This window comes from Leptopilina heterotoma, unplaced genomic scaffold (assembly GCF_015476425.1).
Source record: "Leptopilina heterotoma isolate Lh14 unplaced genomic scaffold, ASM1547642v1 Lhet_68, whole genome shotgun sequence".
NCBI classification, from domain to species: domain Eukaryota; kingdom Metazoa; phylum Arthropoda; class Insecta; order Hymenoptera; family Figitidae; genus Leptopilina; species Leptopilina heterotoma.
The window spans coordinates 6,841,981-6,866,834 of record NW_025111157.1 but is presented as its reverse complement, the minus strand read 5'-3'; the positions used below and the strand labels follow the sequence as shown (position 1 = coordinate 6,866,834).

The 24,854-nt window shown below is 20.6% G+C and overlaps 1 protein-coding gene across 2 annotated transcripts in view; it reads right to left on the bottom strand.

Moving 5' to 3' along the window:
• Positions 1-24,854, bottom strand: part of LOC122510374 — a 75,391-nt gene that overhangs the window by 13,826 nt on the left and 36,711 nt on the right. For both annotated transcript variants that reach the window (XM_043624970.1, XM_043624969.1), the window contains one exon: positions 77-308. In XM_043624970.1, the coding sequence (XP_043480905.1) occupies positions 77-305 (229 nt within the window). In that variant the 5' untranslated portion in view covers positions 306-308. The remainder of the gene's footprint in view (positions 1-76; positions 309-24,854) is intronic.

Genomic DNA, 24,854 nt, shown 5'->3' with positions numbered 1-24,854 from the left:
TATTTTTATACTGAAATATTCTTCTACAGAAATATTTTTATACAGAAATATTTTAATTTTGCTTTAATTTACTTACCGTTTTGTTTGATTTCGGTGTACCAAGATCCCTCACGTTCGGGTTGAAAAAAAAAATGATAGGCCACATCTCCAGCCTCCTCGCTCCAAAATAATTTCAATGAACCTGGATTAGTTGATTTCAGATGAATAATTGGACAAGTATTACTCTCAAAAACTGCATACTGATTTTGAAGTGGACTATTTTCCTGCATATGCTCCAAAATTTCGACAACGTACCACTTGCCCATTATCTGTAAAAGAGAAAATACCAATCAGAATTAATTTATAGACGAAGAAGACCGCAAGAAACTTCGATACGCGATAAGCTTAAGATAAATTATCTCCCTTTACCAGCTGAGGTATCGCCCCCCTCACCCTTCTCTTTGCCCGCCATGAAAATCCATTTTACTTAACAATATTAATGGCACAAGCAATCAAAGTCAAAATTTATTTAATGAAAAATGTTCATTATATTAGCCAATAATGACACGATATTCATTAAATAATTTGCAATTTCCCTTTAGTGGTATTGAATCAAATTTGTTAACTTCAATTTTTTAATTTTCTTGTTAAATATTTTTAATTTTTTAATTTCAATTTTTTAATTCTTATTTATTAATTTTAATTCAATTTTAATTTTTTAATTTCAATTTTTTAATTCTTATTTATTAATTTTAATTCAATTTTAATTTTTTAATTTCAATTTTCTAACGAACTTAATTGGTTTAAGCTTAAAAAAGCAATACGCGTTTACTAACACAAGGATCGACTTTAACGAGCCAAAAAAGTCCGCTTTAGTCGATTAAAAATAGGAAAAAAAAGTCGAAACAGTCGTTTATTTAATTCATTGTTGTCACCAATTATTTTATTTTCTATTTCCCTGATTCTTCTCTGATTTTTAAATTCAATTATTCAAAACTCGAATAATTTTGCTAAACAAATATTTAAATACATCTTAATTCTTTTTTTACGCAAGAAATAAAATTTAAAAACTTCAACTTCTGAAATTTATTAATTTGTAAAAATTACAACTATAACCCTTCTAAAATTCAATTATTTTCTGGAATTTTGAACTAAACTTTATCTCTAAATCTATTATCTATATTAATTTTTAAAATAATTTTCCGAAAGTTCTTTGGGAATTCAATTATTAAAATACAAAAATTCAATTTTTTATAATAATTGAAACTGTCCATTTTTATTTTCAAATATTAGAAAAACTACAAAAATATTTTTAAAGATTTAAAATTCTCCAAAATTTTAATAAAGAAATTCTTAAAATTTTCTAAAAATATTTCTAAATAATTTTTTACAATTACAATACAATTAAGAAAGTCTAAAAAAAATTGAATTCTGGTAAATTCTTTTAAAAAATAATTGAAATTTGTTAAAATCTTTGAAAAATAATTGAAATTTTGTAAAATCTTTGAAAAATAATTGAAGTTTGATAAAATCTTTTCAAAAGAATTAAATTTAAAAATTTTTTTTAAAAAATAATCAAATTTTTCAAGAATTTTAATTTGAAAATGATTTCTTCAAAATTTTAATAAATCTAAAAAAGTAAATTTTAAAAAATTTCAATTTACTTTGTTCGAAGGTAATTAAGTCTTAAAAAATTATGATAAAACAATTTGAAGAATTACGTTTTTGTAAATATTATTATGTAATTTTTCGAAAATAATTGAATTTCTAAAAAGAATTTTTGTATGGTAATTTAAAAAAAAAGGAATTAATTTTTTGAAGTATTTTAATTAAAAATTTTGATTATGATTTTTGTCTCCAAATTGTTTAAGATAATTCTAACAGGTTATTATTTTTTTATGTATTTCAAATTTCAATTTTTGAAAATATGTAATTGAAAAGTATTGAAAATAATTGAATTTTAAAAAATTAGAATTAAAAAAATTCTGAGAATAAGTTTATTCAAAAATATTTTAATATTATATTTATAGTATAATTTTTCATTAATTTTTATTTTTATTAAATTTACACTTGAAGATTTTTCATTAAAATCTTTGAAAAATAATTGAAATTTGTTAAAATCTTTTTAAAATAATTGAATTTTTAAAGAAAATAAAAAAAATAATCAAATTTTTGAAGAATTTTAATTAATAATGATTTCTCCGAAATTTTAATAAATCTAAAAAAGTAAATTTAAAGAATATTAATTTACTTTGTTTGCAGATAATTAAATCTTAAAAAATTATTATAAAAAAATTTGAAGAATTAGTTTTTTATAAATATTGTAATGTAATTTTTCGAAAATAATTGAATTCCTAAAAAGATTTTTTGTATAATTTAAAAAAAGTACATTATTAATTTTTTGAATCGAATTTTAATTAAAAATTTTGAACACAATTTTTTTCTCCAAAATGTTAAAAACAATTCTAAAATGTTATTATTTTTTTTTATGTATTTGAATATATTCGGAAATGTGTAAATTGAAAAAATTGAAAGTAATTAAATTTTTAAAAATTAAAATGGAAAAATTCTAAGAATTAGTTTAGTTACATAATTTTTTAACTGTCTGACTAAAATAAACTATTACTACTTAAGATGTTAAGATGCAATCACAATAAATATTGTCTGACTATAATTGAGTTTTACTACTTAAATTACAATTACAGTAGTATAAATTTCTCGCTATAATTAGCTTTTACTACTTAAATTACAATTACAAAAATATGAAGTATCTGACAGTGATTGACTTTCACTACTCACATGGTAATTAAAATTAATAAAAATGCGTAAATATAATTAATTTTTACTCATTGTATCAAAATTACAAAGATTAATAACTGTCTTGTTACTCACTTGTGCTACTTATAATACTAAAAAGAATTTATTAATATTCAAAAATATTTTAATATTATTCTTATAATCTAATAATCTAATTTTCATTAATTTTCATTTTTATTAAATGTACACTTGAAGATTTTTCATTAAAATTTTTGAGAATTAAATTATTTTCAAAATTTTGCAATGAAAATTCAATAAAAGTTAATTTTCAAAAATTGTAGGTAATAGAATACTTGAAAAAAAAAATGATTTTAAAAATACGAAAAATTTAAAGAGCAAAACAAAATATGCTTTTTACGGAAAAAATTTAAAAAAAAAGGAATGTTTATTTTTTTTAACATTCCATTGAATTAGAATTCAATTAAAACATTGTTTTTGAGTAAAATTCTCTTTTTTTTATTCGCATATATATAAACGTATACAGAATAAAAATCGCTCATATTCAGCGGGATAAAAATGCAATTAACGAATCCTATTTGAAAATAATTATTTATCGATTCGCAGATGTATCCAACGGAGGTGAAATGAATTTTTCGCAATTTCGCACAACATTGAAAATTTGCCTTTAATAAATATTGGTGCGAATATGGTATATATATATGTATATATGTACACAGTTTGCTGGAAAATATATATACAATTCTAAAATTGTTATACGCTTGATATTTGGCGGACCAATTTGCCTGTTCATTACTTTAATTGGTGACCGTCACGGGCCAAAATTACGATTCTCTATACGTATATATATATATATATATGTACAATTTTGACCATGGAGCTTTGCTAGTCCCCCCCCCCTTCTTTTCCCCCCTTTTCCTCGACTATATAACTAGAGAGTTCGTTTTGAAAAGCGCGTGCCCCCACCAAAATGTACATACATATATCTTAAAATACGATTACACAAGTTGTGCTATAATATGAGAGAAGTTGGGCATGTGTGCAAATGCATGATTATTATTCCACACGAGTTACAAAATAGCCCACGTTGGTCGTTAGATTCTACACTCGCTCGTCATTAACGCTAAAATGTCCTTTTCCTCTACACGCTGCGATAAAGAGAATCTCTTTTCTCATATTATACCCGATTGAATGAGTCGAAAAATTTTCTCAATCTTCTTTTATATAGTCGCTTGAAAAATATAAAAAAGTTTTTTAGAAAATATAAAGTAAATAAAAAATAAAATTGTAAAAATTTATAAAGAAATTTGTAAAAAGAAATTTTTATCACAAAAATACAATAATAGATCGATGGGTGTTAGGACAAAAAGCACAATCGAGATTTGTGATGAAAAAACAACACCCTAAAAAAAATAACCAAAAATATAGTTTTCATTATAAGTTTTCTGTACAAATAAAAAGAGTTTTTTTTCGAATTTTTTCTTTCATGTTGTAATTAAAAATTTAATAAAAATTTTAAAAATGTAATAAATAAATCAAATTATGTTTGGAAATTAAAAGTTTATTTTTTCATTTAAAAATCGGGAGTGTTAGTTTTCTTGCAAAAAAATTTTTATTCTTCGTAACACCCATTGAGATATCGCAGTCTTAACTTTTATTCTCGAGAAAAGGTGAATTTTTTTCTTCAAAAAGAAGACAAAAAATATAGTACTAAAGAACAAATTAAAATTTGTTAAAAGTTATATTAACTTAAATTTCTTATAATTTCTTACAATTGGACAAAAATTTCTTATTAATATTCAAATTTCCTAGAGTTTTGAATTCTTTGGTGAAAAATAACTTTACAGGATTGCCACAGGTCAGGAAAATCAGGAAAATGTCAGGGATTTTTATTAAAAGGGCAAAAAAAAAATTTAATTTTTAGAATTCATAAGAAAATTCTGAATTTTGGGGTTTTTTTTTGGTTTGCCTCATAAACTATGAAATTATCACGAATTTTAATAAAAGAACCTTCAAATTTTTCTGAACCTTATCAATTTCAAATTTTTCTAAACCTTTCAATTTATTTCTGACAACAATTTCTTTTTAAATAACTTAATTCTTGAAAAACAATCATAAAATTTATACTTAAAAGTTTATTGAATTAATAATGTTACTTAAAAATTTTTAAATTAATTGAATTTTAAAAAAGTTGCGAATACAATTTTCATAAATTGATTAACTTCAAGAGGTTTCAATTTGAAATTTTAGAAAATTTCAACTTTCAATCAATTTAATTACAAATTTTAAAAAATCTTAAATTTTTGGAAAATTTTAATAATTCAAATTCTTCTGAAATTAATTAAATGGTTTAATATAATTATCCTATATTTAATTATAGTTTTGAAAAATAAAAAAAATTGAATTTTGAAGAAGTTTTAAATATTTGCAAAAATTCAATTATTTTTAAAAGTAATAAAATTCTTGTTAAACATTCAAAATTTAAATTTTTGTCAAAATTTTAATGATTTTAATAAAGTTTTCTGTAAGAATTCAATTATTTACAAATTTTTTATAAATTTTTTCCCAATAATTCAATTATTAACAAAAATAATTTCTAAATAAATAATATATTTTTCTATAGGCATTCAATTATTTTCATAAATAATAAAATTTCTTTAATGAATTCAATTATTTTCATAAACAATAACACTCATCGCAGAATTTCAATTATTCTGTATACAATTTTAATCAAATTTCTCAAAAATTTCCTAATTATTCTTAAAAAATTTTATAATTCAAATTCTCCTTTATAATTCAAATTGTTAAATTTTTTAATACACTTAATTAATTATTAAAAATAATCGATTTATAGAAGATTTTTAGTTGAACACACTTAAAAAAATTGAATTTTGGATAAAGTACAAATGTTTGCAGAAATTCCATTATTTTCAGAAGTAATTGGTAAAAATTTAATTATTTTCAAAAATTTTCCTCAATGCAATAATTTTCAAAACTCATTATTTTAATAAAATTTTTCAAAAGAAATCAATTGTTCACAAATTTTTAAATTAATTTCTTCGCAATAATTCAATTATTGTCAGGAAGAATAAAAATTTCACAAAAATTCAAGTATTTACCAATTTTTTTTAGAAATTTCTTCGCAATAATTCAATTATTTTTAGAAAGAATAAAAATTTTACAGAAATTCAATTATTTACAATTTTTTTTTATAAATTTATTCGCAAAAATTCAATTATTTTCATAAATAATAAAAATTTCACAGGAATGCAATTATTTACAATTTTTTTTTAATTCCTTCGCAATAATTCAATTATTTTCATAAAGAATAAAAATTTTACAAGAATTCAATTATTTACAAATTTTTTTATAAATTTTTTCGCAATAATTAAATTATTATTTTTATAAGCAATAAAAATTTGACAGGAATGCAAATTGTTTACAATTTTTTTTTTAATTATTCGCAATAATTCAATTATTTTTATAAAGAATAAAAATATTTCACATGAATTCAATTATTTACAAATTTTTTAATTTCTTCGCAGAATTGCAATTATTTTTTAATACAATTTTAATCAAATTTCTTGAAAAATTTATATAATTATTCTTGAAAATTTTATTAAATTTCGTCGAAAGTTTTCAATTATTTAAAAATTTATTGATAAAATTTTTTATGAGAATTAAATTTTAACAAACATTCAATTATTCAATAAATTATTTATTTTTGTATTTAAATAAAAATTGAATTCTCGTAAAAATGTTCTAATTAAAAAATTGATTTAAAAATGAATTTCAATTAAAATTTTAAATAATAATTAAATATTAAAAGTATTATAGCGTGAATTTTTAGAAATAATTGAATTTTGAAAAGGTTTGAAATTAAAATCTTTGAAAATCTGTAATTTTCATATTTTTAATTAACAATTCTGTGGAATTAATTTTTTTGAAAAAGTTTAATTGCTGATTTTTTTTTTGAAATTATTTGAAGTTTCTATTTTCTGATATGTATTTAATTGAAGAATTTGAGAATAATTGAATTTTTTTAAAATTGAATTGTAAACAAATGGATTTGGAAATTGTTAAAGAATTTTTTCGAAAATTATTCAAAATAATCGATTTAAAAAAGAATTTTAGTTAAAAATGATGAAAATAATTTTGAAAAAGTTTCAGTAACAATATTCTAATAAAACAAAATAATGATTTTTATCACTCGATCATCTTTAGTAATTAATTATTATAAAACATGAAGAAATCGATAACTCCTCAATTTTCTTATGTTTTATAATAAATATTCTCGTCAGTTGTTGAATTTCAAAAAGGTTTGAATTATTTTTTCATTTTGCCACGACGGCTAATTATTCTCATCGTACCTTTCTTTTTAAATATTAACTTCGCAGATTTTTTATTAAGATTTTATATATATACATACGCGTCATGTTGACGCGAAAAGAAAATTGATAAGGAATTTAATTAAACTCAAAAGTTAAATTTTCTCATCGGAAGACAGATTTCAGTAATAAGTGTGTTTCGAGAGAAATTACATTTTATATTAAAAATTCTTTTATCGCATTCATCTGTTTCCGATATATATTCTCAATGTATATAGCACATATAATTCAGAGCAAAAAAAAAAAAAAACTTTTTTTCTCCCTTTCTTTCTTTCCCTTTCTCATTTTTTTTTCATATTTTTTGTGTAAATATAAATCATGTCCATGGAATATTTTTGTTGCATATTCATTAAATTGAGCGCATGAAACAAGCGCCAATTCCAATCGTTTCATTCACACTGGAATGTCACAAAAGATTCTTTTACTGCAATTGAAACATTTCATATATATTTTTTCGTCTTTTTGTTCATTTCTCTCTCTCAACTACATCTAGCGATATATATGTATGTATGTATGTATCAAATTGAAATCACACATTTTTATTAGAACTGAAAATTCTCTATTCATTTAACACATTCAACTGTTAAAATTGCCTATCATCAAAAATATCTTTCAATAACTGTCATTTTCACATTTTATCACAAAATGTATTTATGAAACGTTTATTGATTTACTTTAATAACCATTTCTCGTCGATTGTGCATTAAAAATAGAAAATTGTAGATATTTAAATGAATTATGAAATAAAATAAAAGAAATTATGTAAATAATTTTTTTTATGTTCGACAATTTCAAGGCTCGAAGCAGTGAAATTATTTAAAAATACGGACTTACGGACAGAAAATAAAAAATTACGTACCAATTATTACTGAAAAAAATATAAGCAGTCCGAGTCAAATGAGAGAACATTTTACTAAAAAATATAAATTTTATTTTCAACATTTCAATTCAATTACTATTTTCTACAATTTTTAACTAAAATTCTTCTTTAAACAATTATTTTTAATAATTTTCGAGAAAAAATTCTTTGACAATTTTCAAATTCTTCAATTAAATATATATTAAAAAATTACAACTTCAAAAAATTTCAAAAAAAAATCCAATCAAACCTTTTGAAAAAAAATTAATTTCACAAAATTGTTAGTTACAATTTTAATTTTCAAAGATTTTAATTTACAACCTTTTCAGAATTTAATTATTTTCTAAAAATCCATTCTATAATGCTTTTAATATTCAATCATTATCTGTAAATTTTTCATGAAATTCATTTTTAAATCAATTCACTAGAATTCAATTATTTAAATATAAAAATTAATAAATTATTAAATAATTGAATGTTTCTTTAAATTGAATTTTCATAAAGAATTTTATCAACAAATTTTTAAATAGTTGAATTCTTTTGACGAATTTTAATAACATTTTTAAGAATAATTACATTTTTCCAGAAATTTGATTAAAATTGTACAAAAAATAATTGGAATTCTGCAATGAGTAGGAATTATTATTTATAAAAATAATTTAATTCATGTGAAATTTGTAATCTTTATGAAAATAATTGAATTATTGCGAAGATATTTTCTAAAAAAAATTTGTAAATAATAGAATTCCTGTGAAATTTTTATTGTTTATGAAAATAATTGAATTATTGCGAAAGAATTTATAAAAAAATTTGTAAATAATTGAATTCATGTAAATTTTGTATTCTTTATGAAAATAATTGAATTATTGAGAAAGAATTTATAGAAAAATTTGAAAATGATTGAATTCCTGTAAATTTTTTATTCTTTCTGAAAATAATTGAATTATTGCAAAGAAATTTATAAAAAAAATTGTAAATAATTGAACTCCTGAGAAATTTTTATTATTTATGAAAATAATTGAATGTTTCTTTAAATTGAATTCTCATAAAGAATTTAATGAACAAATTTTTAAATGACTGAATTCTTTTGACGAAATTTAATAAAATTTTTAAGAATAATTACATTTTTCAAAGAATTCGATTAAAATTGTATTAAAAATAATTGAAACTCTGCAATGAGTTTTATTATTTATGAAAATAATTGATTTCCTAAAAAGAATTTTATTATTTCTGAAAGTATGTAATTGAATCTTTGTAAAAAATTTTATTATTTAAAGAAAATAATGAAATTATTGCGAAGAAATTTACAAAAAATTTGTATATAATTGAATTCCTTGTGAAATGTTTATTATTTTATAAATATATCTAAATGTTTGCACAGAATTTCATTAAAAATTTTGTTGAATAATTGAATTATTTTGGAAAATTTTATTAAAATGTTAGATATTGAAAATGATTAAATTGAGGAAAATTTTTGAAATTAATTGAAATTTTTGCCGATAAATTTTATTAAAATTTTTTTAAATAATTGAATTGATTCGAAGAATTTGATAACATTTTTTTAAAAATAATTGAATTCTTGCAACGAATTTCTTTAAAATTTTCAAAAATAATTAAATTCTTACGAAGAACTTTATTAATTTTTTTTTTTAAATAATTGAATTCAAACGAAGAATTTTATTAAAATTTTCAAAAATAATTAATTTTTTTCAAAAAAATTTTATGAAAATTGTGTTTAAAAATAATTAAATTCCTGCGAAAAATTTATTATTTATAAAAATAATTGAATTCATAAAAAGAATTTTATTATTTACGAAAATAATTGAATCTCTGTAAAAATTTTATATTATTAATGAAAATAATTAAATTATTGCAAAAAATATATTAAAAATTTGCAAATCATTGAATTCTAGTAAAGAATGTTTTTAAAAAATTTTATAATAATTGAATTTCTTCGAAGAATTTTATTATTTATGAAAATAATTGAATTTTTGAAAAGAATTTTATTACAATTTTCCATAATCTTAATTAAATTGTTTTGAAGAATTTCTTTGAGTTTCTTTAATAATAATTTTAATTGAAAGTTTTCAAAGTAATTGAATTGTATATAAACAATTTCTTTCTACTTTTTACAATAATCGTCTTTCTTAATAATTGAAATTAAACATTTAATTCTTGAATTTTATTAAAATTTTTAAAAAATAATTGAATTTTTTCGAAAAATTCTTCAATTTATTGAATACAATTGAATTTGTTAATAATTGTATTGAAAATAATTGAATTTCTGAAAAGAATTTTTTTATTTATGAAAAATAATTTAATTCTTATGATGAATTTTACTACTTATAGAAATAATTGAATTGTTTCGAAGAATTTATTAAAATTTTAGAAAATAATTGAATTCTTTCGAAAAATTTTATTAAAAATAGACTAATTTTGCAATTATCATCTCGACAATTAAAAATACATTGAGTTTCAAAAAGGTCATAGTCGTTAAAAAGAATTTATATACTATTATGTAAATAAAAATAAAAATAAAAAAAAAAGTCGAAAGTATGCCCACGTGTACACATTGTAAAGGTAAATCCCAGTAAAGTTATCCCGTATAAAAGCAAATAACACGAAAGTCTGCGCGAGCTTTAAGGATCGTGAAAGGGACAGGAAGGATCATTCAACCCCAGAGGTTGGACTTAAAAAACATTGGAGAAAGACACGCAAAAAGCTAGAAAAGACGGAGATATTTTCTATGAAAAGAAGACATAGCAAACTCTCCGTTTACATCGCTTGGTAGTCTTTTTTATATTTAAAAATCAATATCTTACACTGTGTGTGGTGTGGTGGCGTCTAGTTTTTCTCTACTCCTCTCTTTTATACCATCGAAATTTTCCCGAGGTTACTCACACCGTGAATATTGACCTTATCGCTCACAAGACCCTCTCACACCCCACATTATATGATCTCTTTATTCCCAAACACTTCATAAGAGTTTTTCTTTACTTTTCTTCCTCCTATAATAACAATGTGGATGAAATAAGTGTTATTCAATGTTTCTCCCATAATTGCAATGTTATTTTTAATTTTATTTCAATTTTAGTTTTATTTTCATTTCAATTTTTTTTATTTGAACCAAAAAATATAATTTCAATTTTATTTTTATTACCATGTTTTTTTTTATTTGAACCAAAAAACAGAATTTCAATTTTCATTTCATTTCAATTTTTTTTTTATTTGAACCAAAAAATATAATTTCAATTTTATTTCTATTTCCATTTTTTTTAACTGGAATCAAAAAATAGTTTTATTTCAATTTTAGTTTTATTTTTATTTCAATTATTTTTATTTGAGCCAAAAATACTTTTTTATTTTTATTTTAATTTGTTTTATTTGAACCAAAAAATATAATTTTAATTTTATTTTTATTTCCATTTTTTTTTATTTGAACCAAAAAGCAGAATTTCAATTTTCATTTCATTTAAATTTTTTTTTATTTGAAACAAAAAATATAATTTCAATTTTATTTCTATTTCCATTTTTTTTAACTGGAATCAAAAAATAGTTTTATTTCAATTTTAGTTTTATTTTTATTTCAATTATTTTTATTTGAGCCAAAAATACTTTTTTATTTTAATTTGTTTTATTTGAACCAAAAAATATAATTTTATTTTTATTTCAAATTTTTTTTTATTTGAACAAAAAAATACAATTTTATTTTCATTTCAATTTTTTTTTATTTCAACCAAAAAACAGAATTTCAATTTTATTTTTATTTTCATTTTATTTTTATTTCGATTTAATTTTAAATTCCATTTTTTTACTTGATAGAAGGAATACATTTTTAATTTTATTTCAATTTCATTTTAATTTAATATCTTTTTATTTTAATAAAAAAAACGTTCAATTTGGAATTATAAAAATCGCTTTCTCTCATTCGCAAGTAACGAATTTTTTTTGATATTTATATTTCCTGATGTAATAAAATTTCAATGAATTTAAATTCTCAATGAAGAAATTAATTTGAAAATATTGAAAACGTTTTTTTGTCATTCGCAAAAAACTTCACAGAAGATTTCCAATTATTTTTAGTAATAAATTAAAATTGTCTTACAAAAATGAAAAATTTTCCAAGTATAGATAAATATTAAATTTGTCTCCTGTTATTTATAAATAAAAATTAATATAAATAAATATATAATAATATAAATATAATATAATAATAATAAATAATAAAAAATAAAAATAAAAAAGAGAAATGAGAATAAAAATAAAAATATAAATATAAAAGTAAAAATATTCCCTTTTTACTACTTAAGTAAATGAAAATAAAAATAAAAATATGAAACTAAAAATAAAATATAAATAAAAATTGCACTTTGTCTGCGTGGAAATAGAGGATAATATGAATAATTTAATTTGTCATTTCACAATTTTGTTTCGTGACATTTTCGACAAATTCAGATAGAGTTTTTTTTGTGCATGCCAAATTTTTCGATGAATAGTTAAAATAATTAAAGTTAATTAAATGAATATTAATTTATTTGACCTTTTTCTGTCAATTTCAATTTTCATGGAATACAAATTTTACAATTTATTTCAATGCACACTAAATGTAATGTATTGAATTTCAGAAGCTAATTTATCAAACGATGAAAATTATAGTTCAGCGTACGCGAAACTTCTAATTTAATTTATTCAATTAAAAGATAATTACTCTGATCCCAACGATTTTGAATTCCCAGTTATTTTAAGTATTATACACATGTTTCCGATATATAATTTAATATTAATTAAATACATATTTTCTCAGTCCTTTGCACTTTAAGCATATTACTGATAAATTAATTGCTCCATTTTAATGAATAAAATTACAAGAAATTAGTTTATTATTGTCTAAAAATAAAATTTTTTTCTATTTTTAATATTAGAGGGAAAAAAAAAAGGTTTTACAGTCAGTGACTAGATTTATTTTGAAATAAACCATCCTCTTGAAAATGCAATTTTCTTTGAGAGCTATTTAATAAAGTTTGGAAAATAGTAATAAAGTTATAAAAGTCGAAATTTGTGTACACATGTATAATCATGTTTTTACTAGGGAAAAGGGAAATATTGCTTTTGGTAATGTTGTGCTTTCACTAAAAGCAAGATCCTTCCCTCTTCCTCTTACTGAGAGCATATTACATGATGATATTTGGTAGTTTGAAGCCATTTTCTAAAACAAATGTTGTTCACAATTATTCCTAAGCTCATCAGGAAGGCGCATATAATATAAGGGAAGAGAGAACTTGCGTAGACAGAAATGCTCAATGCAAGTTGAATCGTTGCATATAACCCCCGCTAAACTTTGACTTTGCTTTTAGACTATAGAGAATAACGGCTTTATTTATGCTTATACTTATGAACTGAATTTGCATATCTGCACGTGTTTCACTAGGTCAACTTGAAAGGGTGAAACATTAAAATTACGCTTGACCGAATTCGTGACTGCAAAAAATTCTCAAATTAAAAAACTTAATGGCAAATTATGTGAGCCACTGTAATTTTTATTAACGACTGTGACTGCATTTCTAGATGCGAGAGAGATTATTTTTATTATTATTTATTTTAATAAAAAAAGTAGAAGTAGAAGACGTGACCGTCAGTTACCAAAATGAGTTTTGGGACGTTTCCTCTCTATGGAACCCTAAAAAGGTCTAATCTACTTTTACATAGTGCAAATGTTTCCTAAAAGTTTACTTAACATTCTTGGCATAATTAAAAATTGTGAAAATATTTTAAAGTTGTAATAAAAAAATTTAAAATAATTAAAAAACAATAGAAAAATATTATAAAAGTAATGAAAGAATATTTAAATAATAAGAAAACAATAAAAAAGTAATTAAATAATTAAAAAACATTTAAAAAATAATAGAAAAGCAAGGAAAGAATATTTAAATAATAAGAAAGCAATAACAAAAGTAACTAAATAATTAGAAAACAATAGAAAAATAATAGAAAAACAATAAAAGAGTATTTAAATAATAAGAAAACAATAAAAAAGTAATTCAATAATTCAAAAACAATAGAAAAATAATAAAAAAGCAATGAAAAAATATTTAAATAATAAGAAAACAATAAAAAAGTAATAAAATAATTCAAAAACAATTGAAAAACAATAAAAAAATATTTAAATATTTAAAAAACAATAGAAAAATAATAGAAAAGCAATAAAAGAATATTTAAATAATAAGAAAACTATAAAAAAGTAACTAAAAAATTATAAAACAATTTAAAAATTATAGAAAAGCAATGAAAGAATATTTAAATAATAAGAAAACATTAAAAAAGTAATTCAATAATTCAAAAACAATTGAAAAACAATAAAAAAACATTTAAATATTTAAAAAACAATAGAAAAATAATAGAAAAGCAATAAAAGAATATTTAAATAATAAGAAAACAATAAAAAAGTAACTAAATAATTATAAAACAATTTAAAAATTATAGAAAAGCAATGAAAGAATATTTAAATAATAAGAAAACAATAAAAAAGTAATTCAATAATTCAAAAACAATTGAAAAACAATAAAAAAACATTTAAATATTTAAAAAACAATAGAAAAATAATAGAAAAGCAATAAAAGAATATTTAAATAATAAGAAAACAATAAAAAAGTAACTAAATAATTATAAAACAATTTAAAAATTATAGAAAAGCAATGAAAGAATATTTAAATAATAAGAAAACATTAAAAAAGTAATTCAATAATTCAAAAACAATTGAAAAACAATAAAAAAAACATTTAAATATTTAAAAAACAATAGAAAAATAATAGAAAAGCAATAAAAGAATATTTAAATAATAAGAAAACAATAAAAAAGTAACTAAATAATTATAAAACAATTTAAAAATTATAGAAAAGCAATGAAAGAATATTTAAATAATAAGAAAACAATAAAAAAGTAATTCAATAATTCAAAAACAATTAAAAAACAATAAAAAAACATTTAAATATTTAAAAAACAATAGAAAAATAATAGAAAAGCAATAAAAGAATATTTAAATAATAAGAAAACAATAAAAAAGTAACTAAATAATTATAAAACAATTTAAAAATTATAGAAAAGCAATGAAAGAATATTTAAATAATAAGAAAACAATAAAAAAGTAATTCAATAATTCAAAAACAATTAAAAAACAATAAAAAAACATTTAAATATTTAAAAAACAATAGAAAAATAATAGAAAAGCAATAAAAGAATATTTAAATAATAAGAAAACAATAAAAAAGTAACTAAATAATTAGAAAACAATAGAAAAATTATATAAAAGCAATGAAAGAGTATTTAAATAATAAGAAAACAATAAAAAAGTAATTCAATAATTCAAAAACAATAGAAAAATAATAAAAAAGCAATGAAAAAATATTTAAACAATAAGAAAGCAATAAATAAGTAATAACATAATTCAAAAACAATTGAAAAACAATAAAAAAATATTTAAATATTTAAAAAATAATAGAAAAATAATAGAAAAGCAATAAAAGAATATTTAAATAATAAGAAAACAATAAAAAAGTAACTAAATAATTAGAAAACAAAAGAAAAATAATAGAAAAGCAATGAAAGCGTATTTAAATAATAAGAAAACAATAAAAAAGTAATTAAACAATTGAAAAATAGTAGAAAAACAATAAATAAACACAGAATAATTAAAAAATAATAGAAAAATAATAGAATAGCAATAAAAGGATATTTAAATAATAAGAAAACAATAAAAAAGTAACTAAATAATAAGAAAACAATAGAAAAATAATAGAAATGCAATGAAAGAGTATTTAAATAATAAGAAATTAATAGAAAGGTAATAAAAGAATTGAAAAATAATAGAAAGACAGTAAATAAATACAGAATAATTAAAAAAATCATAGGAAAATAATAGAAAAGTATTGAAATATTAAGAAAACAGTAAAAAGAAGTAATTCAATTAAAATTTTTTTAATTAAAAAATTAAAAAATAGTAGAAAATGATAAAAAAATAATCATAGCACTACGAAGGAGTTGTCTGATTTTTAAAAAATTTGTACTCGACTAAATGTTCCTTATTAAGGATTAAATTGTAGTAAAACCTCACATACCGTTGGTAGCGAGTGGGGGTAGATTTCAACTAGTGACGCTTTTCCCCCACGCCCCTCTTACAATAACCAATAAGCAGCCAGGTCCGAAAACACATTACGACGCTACCTGAGTTTTCAGAGTTTGGTGCCAACTAACGTTCGACGCTATTCGATTTCCTACTGAATTTAATTTTACAAGCAGAAAAATTAAGTAAAGAAATATTTTTTCTTTTAAATTATTTTCATCACCACTCGAATCTCGCCTCTTTATCTTAAACATGAAATCCATATTTTCCAACCCAGAAAACATTTATATTTATCAAGTAAATTGTTTTCAACTCCACTGAAATTTTCTTTTGAGCAAAAAAAAAAAAAGAACAATTCTTTAAAATTTTCAAATTTATCTTTTATAACCATATTTTTTCCACTTTTAAATAGTAGAGCATCTTTTCATTAAATTCTATGGAAAATGAATTATTTAAATTTTATTCATTTTCAATTTTCTCTTATCGTTCTGTTTTTACACGCTTTGAGTGAAGTTTATTGAATCATAAAATGAACAGTAAAGCAGATTTTATGGATGATAAAAATGATGTAAAATATTATTTATTATTATAAAAAAAAAATAGATTTTGCTGAAATATTATTATAATATATGAAAGTCTTGAATTTTTCAAAGGCCAATTAATTTATGAATGCAATTTTATTTTAACAACGTCAAAGAAATAATTTTTTTTTATTTAATTTTTACACTCGATAGGCAGTTGAAACAAAATAAGAAAAAAAAAGAAAGAAAAAGGTCCTTAGCCTTTTCTTTTTTATTATACAAGAGATAAATGTCGGTTCACATAAAAATTCTATATATTTCTTTCTAAAGATAATTTCACTCTCTGCAATCTTTGGCGGAAGTTTTATTCTAGAAAATGAAAAGATTATAGAGAAGGTGTTTTTTAATAGTAAATTGATAAAATTGAAAATTTATTTTTGTTCTTATTTTTATTTTTGTTATATAAATTTTTAGTTTTATGCTTTTTATTTTACTTTTTATAGGATTTTTAATTTTGTTTTCTTTAGTTATAATTTTTTTTTAGTTTTTTCAAGGTGTCTACAACACCTGGAAAATTTAGAAAACCGGAAAATGTCTGGGAATTTTTTCGAAAGTCAAAGAATTTTTTTCATCATGACTTGAAATACTCTTAAACAATATTTTTAATGCCCACAATTAGTTTTACAAATTTTTAGTTTAATAGTAATAATTAATATTGCCTTTCCATTCAATTATGTTCAAAAATTTTTTTAAATTCTCGTCAAAATTTCAATTATCTTTAGAAATTACTAAATTCTTTTCTGAAATTTAATTATTTTCAAAAATTTTTTTAAATACTTGTAAAAATTTCAATTATCTTTATAAATAATAAAATTCTTCTCCGAAATTCTATTATTTTCAAAAATTTTAATAAAAATCTTGGCAAAATTTCAATTATTTTCAAAAATGTTCCTCATTTCAATTTTTTTCAATATATCTGCTATTTAAATAAAATTTTTCCAAAAGAATATAATTATTTAAAAAAATTTAATTATTTTCATAAAATAAAAAACATTTCACAGGAATTCAATTATTTACAAGTTTTTTTATAAATTTCTTTGCAATAATTCAATTATTTTCATAAATAATAAAAATTTCACAGGAGTTCAATTATTTATAAATTTTTTATAAATTTCTTTGCAACAATTCAATTATTTTCAGAAATAATAAGAATTTTACAAGAATTCAATTATTTACAAATTTTTTTATAAATTTCTTCGCAATATTGTAATTATTTTTATAAATAATAAAATTTTTACAGGAATTCATTTTTTTACAAATTTTTTAAATAAATTTCTTCGCAACAATTCAATTATTTTCATAAATAATAAAAATTTCACAGGAGTTCAATTATTTATAAATTTTTTATAAATTTCTTTGCAACAATTCAATTATTTTCAAAAATAATAAAAATTTTACAAGAATTTAATTATTTACAAATTTTTTTATAAATTTCTTCGAAATAATTCAATTATTTTCATTAATAATAAAAATTTCACAGGAGTTCAATTATTTACAATTTTTTTTTTATTTATAAATTTTTTGGTAAAAGTCTTTATGAGAATTCAATTTTAAGAAACATTCCAATTATTCAATAAATTATTTATTTTCAGAAAAATTTTAGCAATGCATTTTTTGTAACCCCTTATTATGTCGATTCTTAAAACTTGGAAAACAAATTTTAGAAGGCCTGCGGAAAACCTGGAAATGTCAGGGAAATTTTTTTCAGAGTTGTAGACACCCTAATTTTTTATTAAGTGATTGTAACTAACAGTACTGAATAATATTTTTTTTAGAAAAATAATAATTTATCAGATTCAAGCTCCGTCGGAAAATATAACAGATAAATCTTAATAACTTGAAAGAACAATTTTTCACAGGATTATTTTTTTCCTTATCGGAATTGCAATTTTTTTCTTTGTTGTAAAATAATATAAATATCGTTTATGTGCTTGACCAAACGTAAATATGGCTAAGTTTATCTCGAATCTATGGCTTCGTTACTTAACGTCACAGGATTCTGACTCTGCATGGGTGTTTGTTGAGCTATAGAATTTCGTTGAAGTTGTACGAAGTTAATCCTAACTTCACTTTTCAGCTTTAACGGATTCCCATATTTCTGTTTAGCAGTATTTGTTCACAAAAAGGGAAAGAAAGAAAAACGACTGGAAAAAGAAAAGGAGGCAATTCTCTGCAATTGGCTCAATTCAATTAGTAATTGGAAATAAATAAATTGAACCTCCGTCTTCAATGTTTCACCTACAATCTTGGAAAAAAATTTCCACTTTATATACTTTTTTTCAGAAATGAAAACTTTTTAACTAAATCTACCGAATGAAAATTGGTTCTTCAATTAATTAAATTAATTTTCTTTTCCTGTCTTTCTAACTTTTTCAGATGGAGAAAAAGGATTGAAAAAAATTTTGCTATCTGCAGAGAAGAGTAAATTTTAGTTTTCGATACGAAATTAAAGTAATGATAAAAATGATTTTTAATTTTTAGTTGAAAATATGTCTAGACTGAGGTTTAAAGGTGAAACCTGAAGAATTAGAGGCAGATTCGTCAATCTTATAATCGGGTTAAAAGAGACCCTCTCGAGGTTCATGAAACCCTAAAGCCTATTTGGACTTGAACTCGGGAGATTTCAAGGAAGGCGTACAAATACGTTTGTTGATGCAAAAATACGCGACTACTTAATGGCTAATTGGTATTGACTTCCCACATTACTTTTGCTCGAGTTGTTGAACTTGCTTTAAAGTCAATGTTGACATCGATCTTGCAGAAACCCCCAAGACCTATTCTTTATTACTCTCATTAAATTATTTACACTAATATTTAATATATTGTTGACTCTAAAAATTTCTATTTTTATATTCTCATTAAAACCTATCTTCTTCAAATGTTCTCTCTGTCGAAAATTCAATTTTTTTTCAATTTTTTTTTCCCCAACAATAAAATTTCGAATATATAATTTTTTCCAATAGTTTTTAGAAGCATTCATACTTTTTTTCTCCCTCAAAAAAAAAAAAAATGAAAAATGACGGTGGCATAAATTTGAATAATTACTCGGAACAGTTGTGTTGATCTCTCAATTAAATTTTTCTCCTCGGAAAGGAGAAAGTTGGAAAATCTGCTCGGAGATTAGCATTTAAACTCGTGGAAGTTGCCCTAGAGTGAAGCAAGAGAGAACCGCCATTAGCTTCTCGTGGCATTATTGTATTTTGTATTTAACTGAACTTTGATCGCTGTTACGTGAAAGTTTAAGGAGGAGAATTTAAAGTTTTTTTTTTCAAGAAAAATAACTATTTTTGAAAACATTGAATATTAGGATGAAATGCTTTATATTAAATTTTATCAAAGGCATAGTTTTCATTTCATTCTTTGTGGCATTCAATTTTTGGTGTGCTTTCATTCTCCTGATATGCTCTTTCTTATTTTTAATTACTGTCATTTTACTTCTCAGCCCTTATACTTGTCCTTAATTTCCCTCGCACACAGTAGCTTTACAGCGTGCTCTCGCAAACTTTGTAATACCCAAGAGTAGAGTTATTTTGTTCACGTAAGTAGAACAAGTTGTGTAAAGTTGTCTTCAAGATAAAACCTAATCGTCTTTCAAAATTGTCTCCTTATAGAATTTTTTTTTTCTAGAGGATTTATTTCAAACTCCAATTTTCTACTGCGAGGAATTATTTTTATCTTTTTTAGTCTTCTAATTAGGATTTTTATTTTTTAGTAAAAAAAAAAATAAATAATTTACTATTTTTAATTATTAATAGATAATATTAATGTTAATAGGTAGGGGAATGTAGTCAAGGTTGGCCTACTGTCTAGGTAGGCCACTCGCGTTTTTTTGTCAAGTTCACTAGCGCCACCTACGCGCATTTTTGTCGAAGCTTGTCTTAGTGAAACCTAACTTTTTGTTCAATTACATTTTCGGAAAATCGAAAATTGTGTTTTCTGTGACGTCGGTACAAAAAAAGCTCAAAAAAAGTTTTGTGCATAATGTGAAAAACCATTAATAAAAGATAAAAAACAAATTGAATCGTCAAGGCAAGTATGCAGAAAATTTGTGGGACTCATGGTTGAAAGGAAAACAAAGTAAAAAATCGAATCCCGAAACGTATTTCTTTATGGTTACAACAATTCGGTAATGTTACTTACTGTCAAGGTCGGCCACTATGTGTTTAAAATGCGCAAAGTTGAGGACGAGCTACTTCATTTGCAAAAACTGCAATTCTGTATAACTCATAATATAATTGATCATCTTATTAATATTTTTATTTAATTTTATTAATATTTTAGTTCAAAACTTTTTTTTATTTATATTTATTTTTTTATATTGTTTATTGTTATTATTTTGTTATTTCATTAAGTTACAAACTGTAAACAATAAAGAATCAATTTTCCGTAACTCCAAACATGTTATTTTATTTTTTAACGATTAATGCCCTTTGAATTTTAAACATGGCCGACCTTGACTGTAATGGCCAACCTGGACTACAAATTTTTTTTTTTTTAAATCTTTATAACTTTTTCATTTTTAAACCTGTCAATTTACTTTGTACAGAAAAAATGTTCCTATTAAACAGGACTTTCCAACCATATACTTCAATTGTCCAAATTCATTTTTAAAAAAAAGTTATAAACAAAAGTCAAAAAGGTGGCCGACCTAGACTATGTTCCCCTACTCCATAAAATCGTAGCAGACGGAAGCTGACGAAGTATGCCGAATCCGATTCTTCAGGACACAAACTGCACAACTGCACTCAGGGTGAGTTTTCCTAAAAACTTTTTTATTTTTTATAGTATACTAAATAATGAGGAAAAATTATAAAACATATCAAGAGCCTAAGGAGGGTCATTAGAAAGTTTGCGTAAAAACTTTTCTATTTATTTATAAGTCTAATAATTATTATAAAAAATTATAACAAAGTATTTCAAAAGCCTATAAGGAAGGTCGACGGAAAGTTTACCTAAAAACTTTTATATTTTTTATAATAAAAATAATTACAAAAGAATTAAATAAAATATGCCAAAAGCCTAAAGAGTGTCGACTGGAAGCTTTCCTAAAGTTTTCTTTTATTTTTTACAATAAAAAAAATTTTTTAAATATATAAAATATATCAAGAGCCTAAGTAGAATCAGCAGAGAGTTTGCCTAAAAACTTTTTTCTTTTTTACAATAAAAATAATTGCGAAAAACTATAATAAAAATGTATCAAAAGCCTAAGGAGGGTCGGCAGAAAGTTTGCCAAAAAACTTTTTTATTTTCTGCAATTTGAATAATTACAAAAAATTATAATAAAATATATTAAGAGTCAGGGATTTTTAGTAAAACTACTGGATAAAATTTAATTTTTTAAATTCATAACAAAACTCTGAATTTTGATGTTTTTTTTTTTTTGTATAAACTATGAAATTACTACGAATTCTAATACAAAACCTTCAATTTTTTCTATTTCTCACAATAATTTCTTTTAAAATATCTTAATTCATGAAGAGGAGCTACCACCAAATTATTGCTTATAAATTATTTAATGAATAATTTTATTTAAATATATCTAAATTAATTGATTTTTACAAGAATTGCGTTTACAATTTTCATAAATAGATCAACTTTAAAAGGTTTTAATTTTAAATTTTACAAAATTTCAATTTTCAATGAATTTAATTAGAAATTATAATGAAGTTAGATTTTTCAAAAATTTTAATAATTCAAATTCTGAAATTAGTGACACTTTTTAATATATGTTTAATTAATTATTAAAAATAGAAGATTTATAGAAGAATTTTAATTAAAAATACTAAACAAAAATTGAATTTTGAAAAAGTTACAAATGATTGGAGAAATTCAATTATTTACAAAAGTAATAAAATTCTTCGCAGAAATTCAATTATGTTCAAAATTTTTATAAATATCTCGTCAAAATTTCTTGTATTTTTATAAATAATAAAAATTTCACAGTAATTCAATTATATTTACAATTTTTCATAATTTTCTTCTCAATAATTCAATTATTTTCATAAACAAAATTTTTTACATGGATTCAATTATTTTCATAAATAATAAAACTCATCGCAGAATTTCTTAAAAAAATTTTAATACAATTTTAATTTCAATTCTGTTGAAATTAGTTAAATTTTTAATTTGTATTTAACATTATTTCCAAAATTTTAATGCAATTTTTCGAAAAAGATCAATTATCTTGATAAATATCAAAATTCTTCACAAAAATTAAATTGTTTTCTAGAATTTTAATAAAATTCTTTGCAAAATTTAATTATTTTCATAAATGACAATATTAATCACGAGAGTAAAATTCTTTTCAGGAGTAATAAAATTCTTTTCGGAAATTCAATTATTTTCAAAAATTAAAAAAATTCTTGTCATGATTTTAATTATCTTTATAAACAGCAAAATTCTTCGTTAAAATTCAATTATTTAAAAAAATTTTAATAAAATTGTACGCAAACATTCAATTATTTTCATAAATAATAAAAATTTCTCAGCATTTCAATTATTTTCAATTTTTTTAAAAAAATTTCTTCCCAATAATTCAATTATTTTTATAAATAATAAAAATGTTCTCAGGAATTTAATTATTTTCATAAATAATAAAATGTAGGTATAGCAGGATTTTAATTATTTTTAATACAATTTTAATCAATCCACCTCAAATTTTTAATAAAATTTTTGTCAAGAATTCAATTATTTTCAATGCAATTTTAATAGATTTTCTCTAAAAAATTCAATTATTTTCAAAATTTTTAATAAAATATTTTTGAAAATTTTAGTTAAATTCTTGGCAGGAATTAAATTATTTTAAAAAATTGTAAATTGTAATAAAATTCTTCGTAAGAATTAAATTATTTTCATAAATAAAAAAATTCTTTTCAGGAATTCAATTATTCTAGGAAATATTTAAATTATATTTAAATTATATTATATTATATTTAAATTATTTAAAAAAAATTTTAACAAAATTTTTGTCATGAATTTAATTATTTGCATAAATTTCAATAAAATTCTACGAAGTAATTCAATTATTTAAAAAATTTTCAAAGAATTCTTTGAAGGAATTTAATTATTTTCAAAAAGATTTCCATAAAATTCTTCGAAGGAATTTAATTATTTTTAATAATTTTATTGAAATTTTTCGTAACAAATCAAATGTTTTTAAAAAACTTTAATAAAATTCTACGCAAACATTCAATTATTTTCATAAATAATAAAAATTTCTCAGGATTTCAATTATTTACAAAATTTTTTTTAATTTCTTCGCAATAATTCAATTATTTTTATAAATAATAAAACTGTTCTTAGGAATTTAATTATTTTCATAAATAATAAAATTCATAGCAGGATTTTAATTATTTTTGATAGAATTTTAATCAATTTCCTCGAAAAAAGTAATTATTCTTAAAAATTTTATTAAAATTCGTTAGAAGAATTCAATTACTTAAAAATTTGTTGATAAAATTCTTTATGAGAATTCAATTTTAACGAACATTCAATTATTTAATAAATTATTTTATTTTGAATTTAAATAATTGAATTTTCGTAGAATTTTCTATTAAAAGTTAATTTTGAAATGAATTTCCAAATAATCGAATTATTATTTATGAAAATAATTGAATTCTTGCTAGGAATTTTATTACAATTTTTTGAAATAATTGAATTCTTTTGAGAAATTTTACTACTTGTAAAAATAATTGAATTCTTGTGAAGAATTTTATTAAGATTTTTGTAAATAATTAAATTCTTTTTGAAAAATTTTACGGTAATTTAAATTATTATAAGACATGAAGATATCGATCACTCCGAATCGAAGACTCGGAGTGATTTATTTCTTCATGTTTTACAATAAAATTTTGATAAGTTGTTAATTTCAATAGGTTTTAATTTAAAATTTTTAAAAATTTTAATTCTTTTGGAAAAATAATAATGATTAAACATTTATTTTTAATAAAACTATTGATGTTTTCGAATAATTTTACAATTAACGTAATTTTTAAATAAATGTAATATTTGAGTATCTAATAATTTTTAGAGTGAATGAGAATATTTTTTAGGATTTGCGAAAAAGTCAAAATATTGTCTGGAAATCAGGAAAAAACAAAATTAAAAATTTGTGGCAACCATGCAGAAAATTTGCCTAAAAATTTTTTCACAATTTT